The sequence below is a fragment of the Thermobia domestica genome, chromosome 3 (assembly GCF_964235325.1).
Source record: "Thermobia domestica chromosome 3, izTheDome1.hap1.1, whole genome shotgun sequence".
NCBI classification, from domain to species: domain Eukaryota; kingdom Metazoa; phylum Arthropoda; class Insecta; order Zygentoma; family Lepismatidae; genus Thermobia; species Thermobia domestica.
Window position 1 is genome coordinate 162,305,695 of NC_137456.1, and position 21,190 is coordinate 162,326,884.

Genomic DNA, 21,190 nt, shown 5'->3' on the forward strand with positions numbered 1-21,190 from the left:
TTCTTATCCGATTTAGGATTGCAATTAAGATAAGCATATTATTTAAAACATTTTCAAGCCAACGAGTGCGAGTACAGGTACAAAGCTATTAGAAAGAATATGGACTTGTGCCTATATTCAATGTTGATTAAATAATTTCTTTTTATTGTGCATCCAAAAAAATGTTCTAACGGGTTTATGAAGTGGCACTGCACAGACTCCTTCCTCCTGAAAATGACAAAGAGGAAGGTACCTACTGTATTAGTGAGCGTTTCCTCTTGTAACTTGGGTGTTATGGTCGATACAGTTAAACGAGGACATTGTGAATGAGAGTGAACTTCAAACAGCGTTATGGCACCTGTGTACAATACATTAAGCGAAAGGTCACAGAAAACATTCATAGAAGCCACTGGACGCATGTTCATGCAGCCACATATGGAAGAGAAATCAGTCATACAAGCCACGTTTGCTTGGCGTGTAAATCAGTCTGGCACTACTGCGCAAACATGCCTTGTCTGACCAATGGCGTATATGGCCGGTAGCGTCAATGATCAATGACTGAGGTGACCAACTTGAACTTTCTGCATGATATGGCTACTAGGTCATGTGACAGCTATCACTTCACACGTAGGTGGTTGTGTGACCGATTTCTCTTACAAATATGACTACATTGACTAATAGCTTGTGTGATCAGTGGCTTGTATAACAAATAGTGAATGTGTCCAATACTTCAATAATCGGTTTTTCGATGTGACGATTTTGTCTGTCATGTGGTGTCTGCGTTCTAGATCATGAGTAGCAAGTCTAAACTGGAAAGAAATGAGAAGAAAAATGAGCAATTCATTGGAAATCTCTGAGTTTTACGTCCCACGGTTATGCCGGTTAGGCTAAAGGAGACGGTGATAATGAGAGATGAGTGAAATGGTGGAATGAAGAAAGTGGGAGGAAACGGGAGTACCCCGAGAAAACCCACGAGCACGGTGTTTGTCCACCACAAAGTTCACTTGGCGGGGGCTGGGATCGAACCCGGGACCCCAAGCACCAGAGGTGAACGCTCTACCACTGAGCCACCGCGCCCCCCGAGCAATTCATTGGGTAGGAATATGGTACATTAGTGGATTGTGGGGGCCGCGGTGGCTCAGTGGTAGAGCGTTCACCTCTGGTGCTTAGGGTTCCGGGTTCGATCCCAGCCCCCGCCAAGTGAACTTTGTGGTGGACAAACACCGTGTGCGTGGGTTTTTTCGGGGTTCTCCCGTTTCCTCCCACTTTCTTCATTCCACCATTTCATCCATTACTCATTATCACCGTCTCTTTTAGCCTAACCGGTATAATCGTGGGACGTAAAACTCAAAGATTTCATTTCATTTCATTAGTGGATTGTGGTTTGCAATTTTAAGACCAACGATGGATCCGGCAGGACGTACCATATAGAGACGTTTACAACTCATACAAAGAGAAGCTCAGGCCGATAAAGGACGAACATGCGAGACATTGAGAAATACACTCAATTCAAAGCATTTGGTATCCTTCATCCCCTTATGAAACGGTATAAAGTTGGATAATGGGTCACATATGAGTTCACCACAGTGTTGTCAGTTGTCGGAAAATTTTCCATAAAACGAAAAATGCTTACGCGAATGCAATAATTTTTAAAATTAGGCTGAAAATAGGAAATTCTGACGTGTTTTTCTAACTTTTCAAGAACTATTTTTATTCTTTCCTTCATTCTCACGCGCACATAAAACACACACACATTCATCTCAAAGTTTAAGAAATGTAATTTAAAGTTCCAAATTGTGCTCCAACGCTAAGGGAGACAGTAACAATAATGAAATAAAGAAAGTGCTAGCAAATGGGAGAACCTTTAGAAAACTCACGCATATGGTGTTTGTCTACCGCAAGAGACGATTTAGCGCGGGCTAGTATCATATCATGGACTCTAAACCAGGCCGGTAGCCAGCCCAAATATGTAGGGGGGCCGGCTGAACTTGGGGGGATCTAATCATATTATAGTTCATCACCATATTATAGTTCATTTGCAAGACTACCGTGAAAATTTTAGGGGGGTGGGCCCCCTAGACCTCCTGGATACGGGCCTGTTCCAAACAGCTACATGAAAGGAGGAAGATAATAAATGAAAGTAAGAAAAGACAAACTAAAACAAGAAGGGACTCCTGCTGAAAAATGATTGTTAGTAAACGGGAGATCTATTTGCTCTGCTTTTTGTTCGTGGGATGTGACTGTAGTATATGAAACGAGTGGGGAAGTAGTAAGTTAGTGTTTTTCTTCGTTTTGGTGCGCACACAGGTTTATGGATTAAGTTTCAATAGCCAGAAATTTTAATTGGCAGGAAATTTTGTACCTAAACGAAAAATTTCATGGTTTCGGACTTGAAATTTGTTGTTATGAAACTGGCAACATTGATTCACTGGGACTTAGAAAGCAACACGAGAATTTATTTGCCTTTGTTGTCCCATCAGTGGAAGGATTTTCTTTCTTGAACAGAGTGCTGACGTGAGATGAAAATTGAATTCCTTATGATTCTTCACTGCAATGTCATCATCAGTTGATGTCACATGAGTCCATTCTGAAACCATAGAAAACATCACTGCATCAACAAAAGAGTGCTCCTTATTTGGCGGGCTGATTGGGGTATCGTACTTGAGCTAGATTCTCAAGTTAAAATTTCTCTCAGGGATGCTCAAAAATGTCCTTTTTAAGATAAAATTTCCCTAATTTTCGTTCGATATATATATATATCTCCAGGGCTGGATTTAGGGATGTGCCCTTCACTGTAAATACACACTATCTAAAATGAAAACCTAGCAGTAAAAAGCAACATATTCCGAAACTTTCTGCTGTCATGTGCCCGTTTGAAGCTTAGTTTTGCAAAAGCAATAGTTTAAGTCGTTTTTCTGAAGGTTGAAGGAAGAGAATTCACTGAACAAAGTAGTTCACACCACAGATACCTAAAGGCATTTACAAAATGGTAGTTATTGATGCACCCCTTCAACAAATCCTGGATCCTGATATATACACGGTGTTAATGAACTATACCGACAAACTATAAGAGGTGATTCCTCACATCAAAATAAGAAAAAACAGTTCATATGAACCTATTGCGGAAAGTGCATAGTTTCCGAGTTAGGGTTGTCCGAAATCGCGAAAAAGCTAAATTTCAACAGGAACAGGAACAGGGCCATCACACAGGAAAGCCAAACTGCATCAGGATCCACTCCAAGTACTATGACAGTTAGGCGTGAGGTGAGAAAACTTTGATTTCATGGTCGAGCGGCTGCCCATAAGCCACACATCACGCAGGTAAATGCAAACGACACCTCGCTTGGTGTAAGGAGCGTCAAGATTGGACGATTGAACAGTGGAAAAACGTTGTGTGGAGTGACGAACCGCGGTACACAATGTGGCGATTCGATGGCAGTGTGTGGGTATGGCGAATGCCCGGTGAACGTTATCTGTCAGCGTGTGTTGTGCCAACAGTAAAATTCGGAGGTGGTGGTGTTATGATGTGGTCGTGTTTTTCTTGGAGAGGGCTTGCACCGCTTGTTGTTTTGCGTGGCACTCTCACAGCGCACGCCTACATTGATGTTTTATGCACCTTCTTGCTTCCCACTGTTGAAGAGCAATTCGGAGATGGCGATTACATCTTTCAACACGATCGAGCACGTATTCATACTGCACGGCCTGTGGCGGAGTGATTACACGACCATAACATCCCTGTAATGGACTGACTTGCACAGAGTCCTGACTTGAATTCTATAAAACACCTTTGGGATGTTTTGGAACGTAGACTTCGTGCCAGGCCTCACCGACCTACATCAACACCTCTCTTCAGTTCAGCACTCCGTGCCATTCCCCAAGAAACCTTCCAGCACCTGATTGAAAGTATGCCTGTGAGAGTGGAAGCTGTCAACAAGGCTAAGGGTGGGCCAACACCATATTGAATTCCAGCACTACCGATGGAGGGCGCCACGAACATGTAAGTCATTTTCAGCCAGGTGTCCGGATACTTTTGATCACATAGTGTACATTCGGACCCAGAAGAAACGGGAATGGGGAATGGCGGAAACTTCATAGTTTATTCGGTTTACCAAACATTGTTAGGGTCGTCAAGTCTAGGAGGCCCAGGTGGGCAGGTTATGTAGCCAGGATGGAAGAAAGTAGGAACGCTTTCAAAGTTTTAACTGGTAGACCAACCGGAAAATGACCATTAGGAAGACGTAGACGCAGATGGGAGGACAATATTAAGATGGATCTCGCAGAAATAGGAACACAAAATAGAAACTGGATCCAGATGGCTAAGGATAGAAGTCAGTGGAGAGCTTTAGTGAACGCGGCATTGAGCCTCCGGGTTCCATAGGCCATAGAGTTTATATAATATATATATATATATATATATATATATATATATATATATATATATATATATATAGAGAGAGAGAGAGAGAGAGAGAGAGAGCATATAGAAATCAGTGCTGTGAATACTGTGCATATCTTCACAACATACATTTGTGCTTTTGATCTTCTGTTATTACTTCAACGTTATCTTGTATAAGGATATTCTCAAGCCAGGCCGCGGAGGCTTGTGGGAAAAAGAAGTTTGTCATTTTGTGTGTGGGATTCTGGAAAGAATGCCATCGTATTTCGTCATACTGCCGCAGTGCTTAGTAACATAACATTTGTTGAAAAGTTAATGTCCCTACATTTTATGTCATATTCGTTAAATCTCGCTTTTTCTTTCCTTAAAAAATTCTTTGCTAAATCTTCCCACGTCGCAGGATGTTTCCCTCAAACTAGCATCACGATTCGTGCATAGCGAAATGCTGTCGCCTTGCCAGGCGATCAACTCATCTGTGTTCCTACAGCATTTCGAAAGCGTGTGTGGAACATTGAAAATAAATTTGAACCAGTGCTAGTGAATCATGGAGGTGCTATTCTGCTTGAGGACAATGCGCGAACATATTTTGTTTTGGGATATATTCCGCAGATGTGAGCTAGGATGTTTCACTAAACGAATTGCTTGAAAATGCAATTTCTCACCCTTCGGTGCTTTTAATTACGTTGTCCGGGTACCCTCCGTATAGATTCACTTTAGGAGAATTTAACGGTTATGAGTATAAACACAGCGTACGAACATGTGCCGTGAAAGGTACACTGCAAAAAAACACCAACTTGTGCTAGGTTGGCGCCAAACAAGCACGAATAGCATCTGAGTCAGAGGAGGTCTCTCGTAGTGCGTGTGTCCATAGGAAGCTGGCGCATCAGAACGGTGAATATCCGATAAACGAGGATTTTGCAAAGAGTAAAGTTTAATCTATACATTCCACGGTGAACAAGACACGAGTAGGATAGGGGCATCTAGTCCTCACTCATGAATATTCATGAGTGTGTACTTTTTTGACATGGTAGCAGTTGGTAATACATACTTGGTTGACAGTTTGAAAAAATGGATACACCCTTTTTTCCCGCATACTAATGACACATAATGTATGCAGGTGCGGCCGGAGGTAACATGACATATAATAAATTGGTTTCCGGTGAAAAGAAATGTTAATGGGACAAGCAGAATACAGAAAAGACCTTTCGGAAATAAAATATGCAGATCACACACGTAGAACAAGGTAATTCATTAATATGCAGCACATGTAACGCGACAGCTGCTGCTGGAGAATAATCTAGAAATTTTGATCGTTGGAATGGGATATCACGTGATGGACGAAACATATTAAATACCCAGTGTTTTTTTAGTGAAAAGGAGTTATAGATTGGTTTTAAAGCATGGATTTACCGAACTCTTTGAATTTTAAAACAAGAGGTGAAAGTGATCTCGCAGAATCATCATCTTTGCCGGGGACAGAAGTTTTATCCCAACCGGTGGTGATTTCGCATTTTCCGCCATTGGAAACAGAAGTTACCCCGTCTAACTTGGATGTATTACCGGGAACAGAATTTTCATCCCAACCGGTGATGAGCCAGCAACCTCCGCCACTGGAAACAGAAGTTTTCCCGTTACTTGATGTGGATCATGAAATAGAAGAATATCCCCCTACACCTTCACCAACAGCGAGTAATTCCCCGGTGGAGAATTGGGAGTTGGAAGAATTTTTGAATTTGCCATGTGAGTGTACTGTGGAACGTACATCATTGGATTGTATAAAAGACTGTATAATATACTGGAAACCAGACGATATATGTATTTGTTTTGCTTGCGGGTTCGGAGACGGCAGTCAATGGACACATGATTGTTTGGTGTTGGATACGGAATCTCTTGAATAGAAAGCTATAGATGCTGTAACGAAATTTGAAGTTCGTGAAGAATTATTATCAATTTACAGAAAAAAGCATGGACAGCCTTTTGCGATGATATGGAATTTCATTGAACGTTTCCGAGATCTTGTGTGGGACTTTGAATATAGACCCATTCTATTAAAAATTTTACTAGAAAAAGATTATGGGAAATACGTGGACATATGGTAAATTGTGTATTGTTTGATTTCCTTTTATTAGTAATCATGTATTGTGATAGTGAGAATTGTGGACAAAACATTAGTGAAAATTGTGTGTTAGAAACGATAAGTGTATACTTACGCTCAAATGGAATAAGTGGTATGCAGCATAATCCTGGAACTTTTCTTGAAAAGCACTTGTTGAATGATAAGACTTTAGTAGAACTCTTTGAAATTTTTCATGAACGGCATCGTGAAATTTCAATCACAAACTTTATGTTAAAAACTGGTGAATGTTTAAAAAATACTGAATTTATTGGACAACTTATTCCAGTTGTCATGGAACGTTCGTGTGAAATTTCAGTTTGCCATAAAATGTATATTGTAGACATACAGGGATTTAAGATTTCCCCGAATGAATTTGTGATACGTGAATTTTGTCTTACTGCGTGTGATGATACTTTAAATTTTCATTGTTTAGTAAAAGTACCATGCGAATTTAACGATTTACCAATAGGTTGCCAAAAACAAATCGATTGGCTTACAAACCACTTGCATGGCTTGTCATGGTCTAGTAAGACTGGCTATCTCGTATCACATATTCGGAATATTATGTATGATTTTTGTGCATTAGATGCAACTTTCCTTTGTAAAGGTGGGGAAAAAGCCAATTGGATAAAGAAAATCTTTGCGTTAGCAAACGTTGTGGATCTGGAAAGAAAAGGTTGTCCACCATTAACAGAATTACAAGGTACCGTTTGTAATGAAATTTGTTCATTTCATAAGCAAGTAGAATCAAAATCGGCATGTGCATATCGAAATGCACAACAATTGAATTATTGGTGGAAAAATGAGCGATCCACAACCCTTACTAAGGGCATAGCAAGTTTAATGTTTTCATTGTAATCTTAAAACTATTGTAAGGAAGATATATTTTATGGAGAAATAAAAATATAAAAGTTTAAAAAATTGGTATTTATTTATTTCTAAAAATCTACAAACATCTACTTTTTTTCTTTTTCATTATGTTTTCTACATGTTTTTTGACAAGCTTATCATTATTTTTTAATTTTTTATGATTAAACATTGCAATACATTTGTCAAATGAAACACCACGTATCATATAATACAGAAAATATAATACAAAATATCCACACATGATAGAATGATTATCTTGAACTTGTACAGTATTTACAAAATAGAGTTTACAATTCCTTTGTAGGAACTGTTGAATTAGTTTAGGCACACCCTGTGCCAGAGAATCAAAATAGTATCCATGTTTATTGTTATTGATATAGATCGCTACCCAATGGCTACCAGGTAAATCAGACTTGTCCAAATTAATAATCAGTCCTACAGGGTGTTGAACAAGTATAGGTAAACGATCAATGGGATAAATTCCAGTCACATTTGCACCGGTAATGCAGTCCTTTAGTAACACTTGTAATAATTGATCACTATACATGTTTATTAGTCTATTTCATCCTTACTTTCCTCCTCTTGTTTTATTTTGGATGGAACATACGTTGCACTATTTGGATTTACGTATAAAACATAACCATAGACTTTTAAGTATTCGGCATATAATAAAGCTTCACGCACACAACACTTAAATTGTCCAAATCTATGTTTTAAATAAGCACAAGAGTAAACATGAAATCCCAAGGAAGACGCTTTTGGGCACTGTAAATCTTCTAAATTCACAACAGTCCGTTCCAATAGTTGCTGCAGATAGTTCTGACGTGTTTTACCATAAGTATACAAGGTACAGGTATTAGCACAATATTGTTTCAATATAGTAGGTAACAATGAGTAATCTACATCGCCATTGTACCAGTCAATACCATAATCATGTTGTACTAGATGTTTATTCGAAAGTATGAGCGGCACACGTAATTCATGTAATGGATATGGTGGTTTAAAAATCCAGCTTTGTACAAAGGGGATATCAGGATTTACAATTGCAAGTTCCTTAATAATAATATGATCATCATTATCGTTGAACGCGGAGAAGTGAACAATAACCCTCATGGCACTCAAATGACGAAATTTTACATTGTATGATCAGTATATACATTCCTGTCTTTATCGATTTGAATGAGAGAGTCAAATTGAGCGTACACAATGCATGTAATGGAATTTTGTAGAGGTTGAGAAAATGATAATTTTAAATTGACAGGGGAATCACGTATGACATCCCACGTAGAATCATCTAATGTTCCTGTTGGAGATAGAATGAACGGGTACAAAGTGTATCCATGTCGAAATTCTTCACGGGAAATTGTATGTGAATGATCTTGATAATATATACCGGTACCGGAAAACAGAGTGGAATATGTTTGAACATATAATCCATTTTCAAAATTAGGAGTGAGGGGTGTCGGTGGAAATGATTTTGAACCAACTTGTAATTGCAGTTTGTTAACGTTAAAATGTTGAAATTCAAAAGGATTTACATGTGGTTGACCATTAAATGCAGCGTTTGATACAAAACCTATAACAACACCTTTTGGTACTTTACCCAAAAATAAATTATCGAGATTATATGAACTTACTTCTGCGGGAATGGTATAGGTACGAGTTTCAACACGAGTAAGAGGTATGCTGGCCGGAATGTGTTCCATGCCAGAATTGATTTGCATAGCTAAGTCGGCAGCAATATCTAGACGCCGCACGTGAAGTGTTACGTCTTCAAGTTTGACTTTATATGCTGTATTTTCAGCAGACATTAAACAAAACGTATCTTTTGTACGATGTAATTTTACACGTAAGCTTACTTTATTAGGAAGCATACATCCCACACCGGCAATATCAGCATGGATACGGCCATACATATCGAATGATGCACTATTTCTAACATACTGGGCACGATTTGTAAATCCAGTATTTGCATTACCTAATACATTAAATTGGTTTGCAGTATCTTTATACCATAATCCCCCAGTTAAATGGGTTCGAGCGGCATCACTACCATAATTTAATAATGTTTCGATATAAGCCCGGTACGGATATGAACCAGATGATGAACTAATTAATTTATCGTTTAATAAAACATCAACTTGACTAAATAACGAATGAAGAAAATTATTTACAGGTGCTACAATATCCGCCGCAACTAAATTTGTATTATCGTTTTTTGTAATTTTACATTTTACATAGAGATACAAGTATGCAGTGTGAATAAAATCACCAGTTTCACCAGGTACAACAAATTCAATTGGTCCTTCTGACGATAAAGTAGAAACCGGACGATATTCAACAGTGGAAGATGACTCAATAGCAGTTTGAGTCATTGGAATAGTAAACAAATCAAGTTCACTTGTACAACATTCAGGACTACTTCCACTGAGTAAAGCCATGATTAACTAAATATATCACCGGAATATTTTCGATTACGTTTGACCGGAGGACCGAATTGTACAATAGCAGGAGCCTTACGTTTTCGTGGACGTCTCTTACCACTACCGGTTAACAACTGACTAAGTTTATTTGCAGCTTTAGTTTTTAATGTTTCTCCAGCTTCTTCTACGCGAGCACGAACGGATTCTTTAAACGGACGGTCTTCTAGTACATCACCTGCAACTTGTATTCCTGTTTGTAACGCTTGCCGGCCTACAGCTTTGGCACCTTGTTTTAATAAAGGCAATGCAAAACGAAATAAACCTTTAAAGAAACTACCAATCCCATGACCCCGTTGATAAACTGGACCTGAAAAGAAGGGAAGGCCACGTCCCCGCTGATAATACGTATGTTGCTTTTTCATTTTCCAGGAGAACGTTTAAAATGAAGTGTCACTGTCAGTGTCCCGGAACGAAATGGTAAATTTCGTCCTGCGTGGTCCTTTAGTAGTATTTCAACACTGTTAAAGCAAAATTTAGAGAGTGGTATATAGTGAATATCTTGATATCGTAACGTTTGAACTTTTCCATAAGTCATATTGCCAACAGTTGCAATACGTAGTATGGGAGCTTGCGTGTCTCCCACCAATTGATATTCAATAAGATCAGTATACACAAAAATTGGAAAAGGATATCCAATATCTAAGTATGGTTGTTTAAATCCCTGTTTTTGAATAATGAGATCATTTTTTTCATGAAAACCTAGTTGTATAGCCAAAGTAGGTGAAAGTGTTATAAATTCAACGTTTGGTTCAGAAGTAACATGAATAATATTGGAAGCGTTAAATCGTATAAATTCTGAAACTTTATTTAATTCTTCCAGTATGTGTTCAATGTTTGCATAATATCCAGGAGTAATTTTACTTTTCATAATTTCATGACCTTCTAATTTGTACCAAACGATATTTTCATCTTCGGTGACATTATGACACGTTAAAGGAATATGTATTTCACTTAATCCGACACACCAATCCGTATCTGTTAAACGTACAGTATTTTTCAAATTATTAATGAAATGGGTTGGACTATTTTTAGGATAAACGTCTGTACTTGCATTTGAAACCAGTGTAATGTAGAAACTGTCTTCGATGCTTTCAGAAATCATTTTCGTTTAAAGTGAAGTGTCAAGTTCGAAGTTCCAAAACGAAATGGTAAGTTTATACCGAGTTCATCTTTTAAGTTTACTTCTATCGTATCAAAATATTTCTTTTCAACTTTCACGTACTGCGGGTTATGAAATAAAATATTTTTGATTCGTCCATACCGCTCGTAAAATATACTAATTTTACGAAGTAAAGGTCCAATTTCTTCTTGTTGTTTTACAATATCCACACATACGTTAACTTCTGTTGGAATATTATAATCGAGGTTACAGGGATATTTTCCCTGAGGAGCCAGAAATTGTTCCCTATGTTGATCTTTTATATACACCACTGAATTATAAAAATTTGAATTTTCATTCATAAAACCGAGTATATGTTGTAAACCTTTTGTTATGTCTAGAATACACCGATCACGTGACCGGAAGGAATGTTGAATATACACTTGATTCTTAAAATAATTATATTTTATTATACGTACTTTCTCGGGAATTAGATTTAAGATGGCTTTAATGGATGCATAATATCCCTCTGTTACTTTAACAGGATATCGAATATATTCACCATCAATAAATGTATCGATTGTAATTTGTTCACCCGGACCAACATTATAAAAACTCCACGGTATATTAATTTGTGTTAAGCCCACAACCCACTCTCCGTCCGTTAAATCTATGGCCCTTGCAAGTTTTACTCGAAATGAGGATGTTGTATTATCAAAAAGTGTACTACTTGCATTGGAAGGTAACGTCACGTAAAAACCGTGTTTCAATGACGAATTCATTATGCAGACTGAATACTAGATACTCGAATCCACGAATTCATACTTTCTGGGTAGCCTAACCATTTTACGAAAACCCACCCCTTCTTGCGTTGAAGAACTTTTTCAATTAAATAGGTTTTGTTTGAGCTTAGAAATATTTTTTGTAATTCTTCAGCATAAAATATTCCTTTAATTTCATCACCATTCCAGTCTTTTAATTTATAAGTTACAGGATTTGATTTTATACATTTATCAACGAGAAATATTTCTCTAGACCAATTTGGCAAATATCCTTTTTCAAGCTTATGTTTATATTTAGTAATACGAACATAATCTCCTGCTTGAAATTTACAAGTTAATTTCTTCTTGTGTACAGTCTTTCCGTACAGCGTATTCCACACTTGATTGATATTTGAATCATTTACTTCTGCGGGTGCCATTTTAATAGTTGAATGATAACTATGATTATAATTGTGTACAATTTGATCCAACACATCAATGTACCGATACGTATTTTCTGCAGTAAAATAACGATATATTTTACTTTTAATGGTACGAATTACTCTTTCTACTAACGCACATTTCATTTCCGAATGTACACTATAATGATTAATCCCAAAATCTTTAAACACTTTCTTTACATGGCGATTATAAAATTCTGACCCTAAATCAGTTTGAACGTGAACCAGTAATGGCACTTGGTTTAAAATTGAAGTTATTGCATTAGCCATTTCAGGCCCTTTCTTTGTTTTCACAGGAATGCAATACAAGTACCGCGAAAAAATGTCAATTGCACATAAAATATAGCGATATCCGTCATTATACTTTGCAATATTTTGCATGTCCGCCAAATCGCATTGTAATGTTTCATTAGGACCACTAACATAATATTGTTTCCGTGGAAATGTTTTTCGTATTGGAGCGTGCATTGTATATGCATCTTGTGATGCTAACCATTTTTTAATTTTCTTTCGGGATAATTTTGTTTTACGTTCTAATGTACTAACACTGGATAAAGATGCAGGATCTGAATACTTGTAATAGATTTTTGATAATTTTGTCATTTCTTATTTACATTTTATATTCTTTCCAATACCGAAATGCGTTAGCTGCAATTGCGGGAGATACTGCAGTCGAAGAAGAATGCCGTTTTCGAATTTTACTGCCAGTCACTTTCGGGGTTGTAAAAGCAGGTGAAGGCGGTCCTGGTGTACGTGAACTAATAAACTCCCGAGGAACATTAATATCATCCAATAACGTTTTAAATGGCTGTAATCCTACTGGTTGTGTTGAATATTTTCGTGTACGAACGACATCATTTACTAAATCGATAATATTGGAACCGGGAATGATATTTCCATCGATAGTTACTGTACCTGTTTGATCCCACGAGATTTTCTGTGAATTAATGAGTTGTTTAAGTAATAAATCCGTTTTCCTTCGAAGTGTTTTTGGTACTGATTGTAATATATCGGGTACAAGAGTTAAAATACCACTATCTGTACGACTACTTGCATTTTCTGAGTCAACAATGGGTAGGGCAATAGGATTTTCCGGTGTGGGACTCGATTTATAATGTAAATATTGATGTAATACTTGCTGATACAATTTCCATTTTTGTTCTCTACTCAAATCTGTACGTTGTAAGATTTCGCTCATATCTTTATCTAGTCTTGATTGATGTGCTTCATGCGTCTTTAAATTAGATTGTATTCTATGAAGTGCATTTTCTGGAACTAATAGCATTTTACGTAATTCCGACATGTTATCTTCCAAAAATTGTTGAGGCTAAGGCACCAATGAGTGGCCCGAGAATTAATGGAAGTAATGCACCACCTTTCTGTAGTAATAATTTCTTTTTCTTTTTAAGAGAAAGTTTTGAGGAGAGAGCACGTAAGATCTTCTTATGTCTACGGAGCCTTTGCTTCTGAATTAATGATATGGGGATATTTCCTTTTATAGTATTTTTTGCTACTTGTGATATGGTACGAATCAAATCACCCGGTGCGTTTTGAAGAATAACTTTCCGATCGGATGGCTTGCATTTCGCAAGCGTGCAGAGCGTATTGTAATGATGTTTTACCTTCAACATCTTGATGCTAACTAAACATAAAACGGTGTGGCCGCGTTTTTAACACTACTGTACACATGCATTATTTCTCCGGGAAATATATTTGTTCTCAGTCGTAGGGCATCATGTGTTTGTTGTGTAAGGTCAAACAATAAATACGTGTGTGGTTTTTGTGTAATTTCCTCAAAGACATTCACGAGTTGTTTGCTTTCACGAGGCATAATTTGTCTTGCTAAATATTCAATTTGTAACTTATCACGTGGATTCTTAAATACCACTATATAATGTGCATTTAAACTAATATCTCGAGCATGCCGGTTTTTTGGAAATAAATTTTGAACAATAAATATTACGGTTAATTTTTTGTGGTGAGCGTACTTGGTAAATAATTTGGCCACATCGTCATTTGTTTCTGACATTAAATCATCTAATATGAGTAATGAATTTTCACTTATATCAAAAGTATTTATATCGGGGATTCCTTCCAGAAAACGTATTTTTGCATCAACGTCCAAGTTTGGTATAACTGCGCCATAACACCATACAATTTCTTTAAAGGAAACATTAAACATATCATTTCTTTCTTTGATTAATCGATTCACAAAGTGAGTTTTACCAGCACGGGAAGGGCCGGCTATGAGAATAGTGCACGGATGTTTAAAACGTAACATCTTCGTTGCAAATGACACAATGTGATAGAAACTCTGCTTTTTATTCCCCAAAAAACGAGTCTCTGGCCAATCATTTATGAGATCTATAGCCATACGGAACAGTAACACTTTTTGGTACGTCAGTCACAATGTCAGCGTCTATTCGTCTGCGTTTACTGGTCACCATTTGATGTGTCTTTAGTTCTCTTCGAGAAAAGATGCGCAAATCTGGTTTCCGAACAATTTTGGATGGCATTTCGATTACAGTTGCCTCCCGATTCCCCGTCACTAAATCATAAAAACTATCAAAATTAATTTTATCACTTGTTCTGTGATTTAATGTTATTCCACGTATTTTATAGACATATTTCATTTCCCCACTAGCATTGCGTAAAGCGTAGGCGTAATTCTTTGCACCTAATGCTATTACTTTACGTATTTCCCAACCTTCGGGAACTTCATTTGTTAACCCACCCAAATACGAACTTAATTTTAATGGGAGTTGCTCATCTTTTCTTTGTATAAACATGATACTGTCCGTATCGCAATAGATTACATTCTGTTCTCCAACACTTGTTAGTAGATCATACAGCCACAGTCGTGCCCATGATGTTATAAATGCTGCCAGCACAACATTTGAAAATGCTAATGGGATATTTTCACTCTCACAGTCTTTATATTGAACAATTAAATGAGTTTCACCAACTGGTGTTACAGCTTGAATTTCATATTTAGGATCTGTTAAAATTTTTAAAAAATCCTCTGCTGTATCAACCATTGTGCACTGTGAAAGGTCTGTTCTTTGTCCCCATTTCCCGTACAGTGAATTCAAAAACAGTTTTGCTGTACTGCGCAGGCCTGGATTATATTCTATGTTCTCATAATTTAGTTGTATTCCTTCATGCCTGAAATATTCTTGAATGTACTTTTCCTGCTCTTCTTTTGTATTGCATTCTGCAGGAAAGCCTGAAGCTTCTTGTTTCATTTGTAAAAAGGATTTCACATATGACCCAAATAATCCTTCACAAACATCTTTTTCCGGGACTAATAAATCAAACTCCCATATTTCATGAATTTCAATTAGCTCATACCCATTGTCTAATGCTTTGTGCAGTTCGGGGGTACAAAACGTACCTGTAATGATACGTTCAAGATCTATGTGCGTACATTCATCATCATTTTGTTCATCCATGCACGATTTACACAATCCAAAGATTAATCTTCCTCCCGTAACATAAGGGAGGATTGGAAAATATAAATCGGAGGGTGGAAGAACACTGCATTTTACAAGTCCATGAATGTTTCGCACATTGGGGAAATTGGGGCCATTGTGTACTTTAGGTACATTCACAGGCATGCCTCGTTTACACATTGTTGCGGGATAAAGCGAGGTGACATCTACGTAAACTACGTATTCGTCCTCTGTACAGTCTACATATAACTTAAAATTTTCTGTTCTACCTCCTTGATAGGCAGATTTTGGAATGAGAGGATCACGAATATGTTTGCACCGTTGTTCGATGATCTTCTGTATATGTTTATCACGTTTTACCATTGCATCCCATTCACATTCCCAAATTTCTATTAAATTATAACCTAATTTTTTCAAATAGTTGCGGCAGTGCACTGTTTGTTCGTATCTCTTTTCAAAAGTGTTGTACGCACCATTTTCTTTGCATAAAATGCTATTTCTATTATCTTTGTAGCAGCTTTTACAGGAATGCCAGTAACATCCCATAAACTGATATATAGTGTTTGTTTTAGCGTCAAAACCATCGACTTTATATCTGCCAAACCGTTCCTCCAACGCATTATTCGAAGTAACAATAGATCTCTTTGTTACGTGTTCCATATACTTCAACCACTTTAATGCTTTAATACTCTGTTGTTGAGTAAGTTGGAACCCGTTTGGAGGAATAACTGGAATTGTGTTTTCAATCAGGTGATGACACCGGTACGTCAACATTGCTAGACTAGCGATCGTCGTGCTGGAAATAAAACATTGAATACCATTTGTTTTCTCTTCAATCATGGAGGTAAATTTAATTACTGCCTCCGCCAATATACGCACATCGTTCCGGCAGTACTCCATCAATTCTTTCTGAAAATCAAAAACATCACCATTCCGTACTCGCTCTTCATGCCACAGCATAAGTTCTGCCCGGTCTGCCGTACTACGTGAGTCTGGGTCATAATAATGCAATGCTGGCCATTCTCCAACATAATTTTGATGTTCCTCTGTATTAAAGAGATATGGAAAATCTCCTTTTTTCAATTCAACATTCAATCCTAAGGTTTTCGGTAATTTGGATAATTTTACACCAAGATAAAGAAAAGTGTCCCGGAAATAAAAACGATTACTAATACTAATTTGAAATATCTTTTGACCGTGCATAAGAACATGTGGAGTTATTTTTTGTTTCTCAATAAGTGTGCGAACACAAAATAGACCATCATATCGCGAATTATTGTGAGCAAGTGCCACAATGATCTGATACTCTGGCCTTTCCATAAGCACATGTTCAATAAACGCCTCCATGGTTGTGAAAGAAAACATACGGTTCCCGGATATTTTATCTCCGCACTTGAAACATAAACTATCTACTCCTGTATTTATGCAGTGGAAACATACATTCAAACAACAACATAAATTTACGGCATGCTCCCGTTCACCTTTCTCATTTGGTGCTAATAGCATGGTTTCCACATCAAATATAATATACAAAAACCGTTCAGTGCGTTTTAGTTTACACTTTTGAACGAAACATCGATGGCCAACAGTTACGTGCACTTTACAAAGACTACAATAGTAGTCGCCGCATACATGAGCTGATTTTCTTTTTCTCACATCATACATTACACCACATGCGTTACACAATTTTACGTAATCACATGTGGATTTCTTTACTTTATTTAGTGTTAAATGGTTATTAAAGCAAATGCCTTCAGCAAAGTTTCTATTACATTGTGTACAATGTACCAATTTCGCGTTAGTTTCTTTACTATGAAAATGTTCACAGTACGAACATCTCATCTGACATTGGTGAGCACTTTTATCTGATCTAAATCCTTCCAAGCACGAAAAGCAGAAATTCCTCTTACCCATAAATGAATTAATATTCTTAATGGGCTGGAAATGGCCCACAGTATCCCCTCTCTGATACAGAATAAATATCTTTTTCTCCGCATTTATTCCTGGGTAGCGTACCACAGGTGTTCTGGAATCTTCCGGTAATTCATATACTACAATTTGATAATTCTTTTTCACTAAATAATTTTGAAAGGCAACTACATCTTCCAAATCAAATCCCTGTTTCCGTTCAACGTACATTTTTGCATCATTACACAATTGTTGTGCTTTATTTTCCCATGTTTTGCGTGTAGGCAAGGTCATATCATATAAAGCCTGCTTACTTTGTTCATGCTTTGTAATCCAATATACTATGGATTTTGGCAGACAAAGAAAATCACTAGCCTTTGTGGCCACCACATGATCCTTGAAAAAAATACTCATTTCTGCATATTTTCTTACCGCTGCGCGTTTAGGTATACCCTGTCCGTGTAATCCATCAACGATGTCAAACCGGAATTCTAATTGATTTCCTAAAAGAAATGATTCATTGCTATTTAGTACGTTCTCCACCGTTCTAAGAACCACATCGGTATTCAAATTTTGACGTTTTCTCCATGGAACAAACACTTCTTTATTCAGGAGATCTCGGTCGGAATTTATTCTTAAACCGACAAAATCGTGGGGTCGTGTATCCCTCAGAACGGTAGAAAGCGCATAATCCATCATGGACGTAATATAATCCATGGGATTTATAATTATATGTTGTACAGTTGGTTTTACAATAATTTCCACCCCTTTCATATTGAAACGCGGGTATTCTCTCACATTTCTCCCCACAATTTCAAACATATTACACTCTCTTTCATTTCCTCCATACCCTCGCAATGGAGGGTGCTGAGAAGTTGTGGGTCGCATATCTTCTGAATAATGTGCATTATTCAGACGATCAACACGCGCATTTTCTTCCTCAATTTCTTGTAATTTTTGCCACAACATCTCTGTAAAGTCAGTTTCGGAATTTTGAATTTCTACTGGTTCATCCAAATTAATTTCATTTAATAGTGCCCAATCAATATGTAATGAGTCATCATCATCATCATCATTATGTTCTGATTGAACATTTTCTCGATTTCCCGTAAATGAAAAGAACGCGGATACACTTTTGTCACTCACTCGCTCTAACTGCCCCTTCTCAGAAGCCATATAATTTAAATATGACATAAATGCCGCATCATACAGTCGATCTTCACGGAAAAATCCGTGGTCAAAAAGCTCTATAATATCCGCTGCTGAGCGAACATTATTCAGAACAATATATTGATTATTTTTATAATATAGGTACAAAAGCGATAGTAGATCACTTACAATTTCAGACGATCCAACATACCCTGCTGCTTGCAGGTCCACTACTTGTTGCCAAGTCTGTAAAACACGTTCAGCACTATCCAAGCCTCTCAGTCTTCCCTGGAAAATGGTTTCATCAATCACGTTAAATTCCTCAAAGTAAAACTCCATTTTTTTCTGTAAAATACAAGACAAAAAAAGTGCAATCAATATATGTATACAATGACTAAAAACCTGAAAACAAACAAAATTTTGAAAAAAAAAAAAAATAATAATAATAATAATAATAATAATAATAATAATAATAATAATACTTACCGAATAATAGTTTATCTCTGTTTAAGTGATAATCCAATTGAAATCCACGTCTTTCGTGCTCTCTGCTTTTTCTCGATTCTATCACTTATTTGCTTCAGCACCTAAAACAGAAAAGAAAAAAAAATGCAATTAGTTACCGTATTACGACTTTTCAAATTACAAAATATAATATTCAACGTAACACTAACGCTCAACCATATTGGCTTTGCATGTAAAAGAGCCATGGTTCGATTCCCGGGGCGCATTCTGTTAACTACCTATCCAATATAAGATTGTAAAATATACCATTTATAACTGAAAAAAGTCTACAGTGCAAGCAAGCGTACGGTTCTCCACGTGGGATAGCCCTGGTTCGAGTTCCGGCAGTATCATGGCTCCCTACTCAATAAAACTTCCCATATACTTTCTAAATACCAGTTATATCTTACACAATTCATAGCTACATATAAGTAACAATATCTGCTAAGCAAAATGTTTATCGTACGGCTTTTCACGTGGAAGAGCTCTGGTTCGATTCCCGGGAGCGCATTCTGTTGACTTCGTGTTATATCTTACACAATTCATAGCTATGTATAAGTAATAAGTTCACACTGCAAGCATACAATTTAGCGTACGGTTCTCCAAATGGGAGAATACTCATTCGATTCCCGGTGCAATCATTAATGTTGCTTCCCTACATATTACATTATACTATATCTTAGTCAAGTTATAATTCCATAAAAGTACACCGAGTCATATCATTTTTTCAATACCGGAAAATCCGCAATCAATTCCCGATAAAACCAAACAGTTCCGTCCCCTTATACTCCTAACAATTACAATATGTCCCTTTCCCATATAAAAATGAACAAGTATAATACAAGAAAACTACAACGTTATTACTTACCAATCTTCCAATCTCTCCTAGTAGTAAAATATCTTCTTCGCAAAGTTAACACTTGATGTTCTTGGTGCCCTCTTCTTTCTAAATGTACACATCATGCAAATGCATCAGTATTTATATGCCCTTAAATCTTTCCAGAAGGTTCGAGTGTGTTCTTTCCCCTATTGCAACAATAATAAGGTTAGAAAAAAGATCTGGAAGCTTCTAGTGCTTTCTTTCACTCATTCCGACGATCAAAATTTCTACAATATTCTCCAGCAGCAGCTGTCGCGTTACATGTGCTGCATATTAATGAATTACCTTGTTCTACGTATGTGATCTGCATATTTTATTTCCGAAAGGTCTTTTCTGTATTCTGCTTGTCCCATTAACATTTCTTTTCACCGGAAACCAATTTATTATATGTCATGTTACCTCCGGCCGCACCTGCATACATTATGTGTCATTAGTATGCGGGGAAAAAGGGTGTATCCATTTTTTTTTAAAACGTGCATTACCAAGTGCTACCATGTCAGAAAAGTACACACTCATGAATATTCATGAGTGAGGACTAGATGCCCCTATCCTACTGACACGATCTAATATTCGAAACTATTTCGCTACACTATTTCTCTTGTACTTTTTATATATATTTTGAGGACTTCTGGCTCATATCCGCGAAAGGGAAACTTTCCTTTCATTACCTCTACTTTCATTTAAAACAGAAGCTTTATCCTTAGCCATCAAAGTATAAAATTCACAGAATTTTGGGTTGAGCATTCTTGTCTTGGTAATATAGAGTGTCTCTCCCAAATTCATCGAAGAAGCAATAAATATATTTTATTCATCAAAAGTATTAAATATCATTTTATATTTACCAGATGAAATAATGCTTTCGCGGGGAAACTTAATCTTCTGCTACAAGCGAAACAGCAGAGATTGGTTTCCAATTACAATTTGTAAAGTAGTCAATTGTAAATATGTATTAGGAAGTATGTAAGTAAGAAATTCGTAACTTCGCATCGATATGGTACAAAATTCGAAATATGTTCTTTTATGTTTAATTAGCGTCATCTGTTATTTTGAAAGTACAAAATTAGAAGTTACAGTATTTTGTGTCCTTAATGATAGATTACATGAGAAGGAAACGAAAACTAAACTGCCAAAC

The 21,190-nt window shown here is 36.9% G+C and overlaps 2 protein-coding genes across 2 annotated transcripts in view; one reads left to right on the top strand and one right to left on the bottom strand.

Annotated features, from left to right (window-relative positions):
• The window catches only part of LOC145680854 (uncharacterized), a 330,508-nt gene that overhangs the window by 76,391 nt on the left and 232,927 nt on the right, over positions 1-21,190 (top strand). The window lies entirely within an intron of this gene.
• On the bottom strand, positions 654-19,255 carry LOC145681323 (uncharacterized). Its single transcript, XM_081752982.1, has 3 exons — positions 19,161-19,255; positions 18,279-19,019; positions 654-788 (listed from the first exon to the last, which is right to left on the bottom strand). Exons 2-3 carry the CDS (start codon positions 19,011-19,013, stop codon positions 654-656), a joined length of 870 nt encoding a protein of 289 aa, XP_081609108.1. The 5' UTR covers positions 19,014-19,019; positions 19,161-19,255.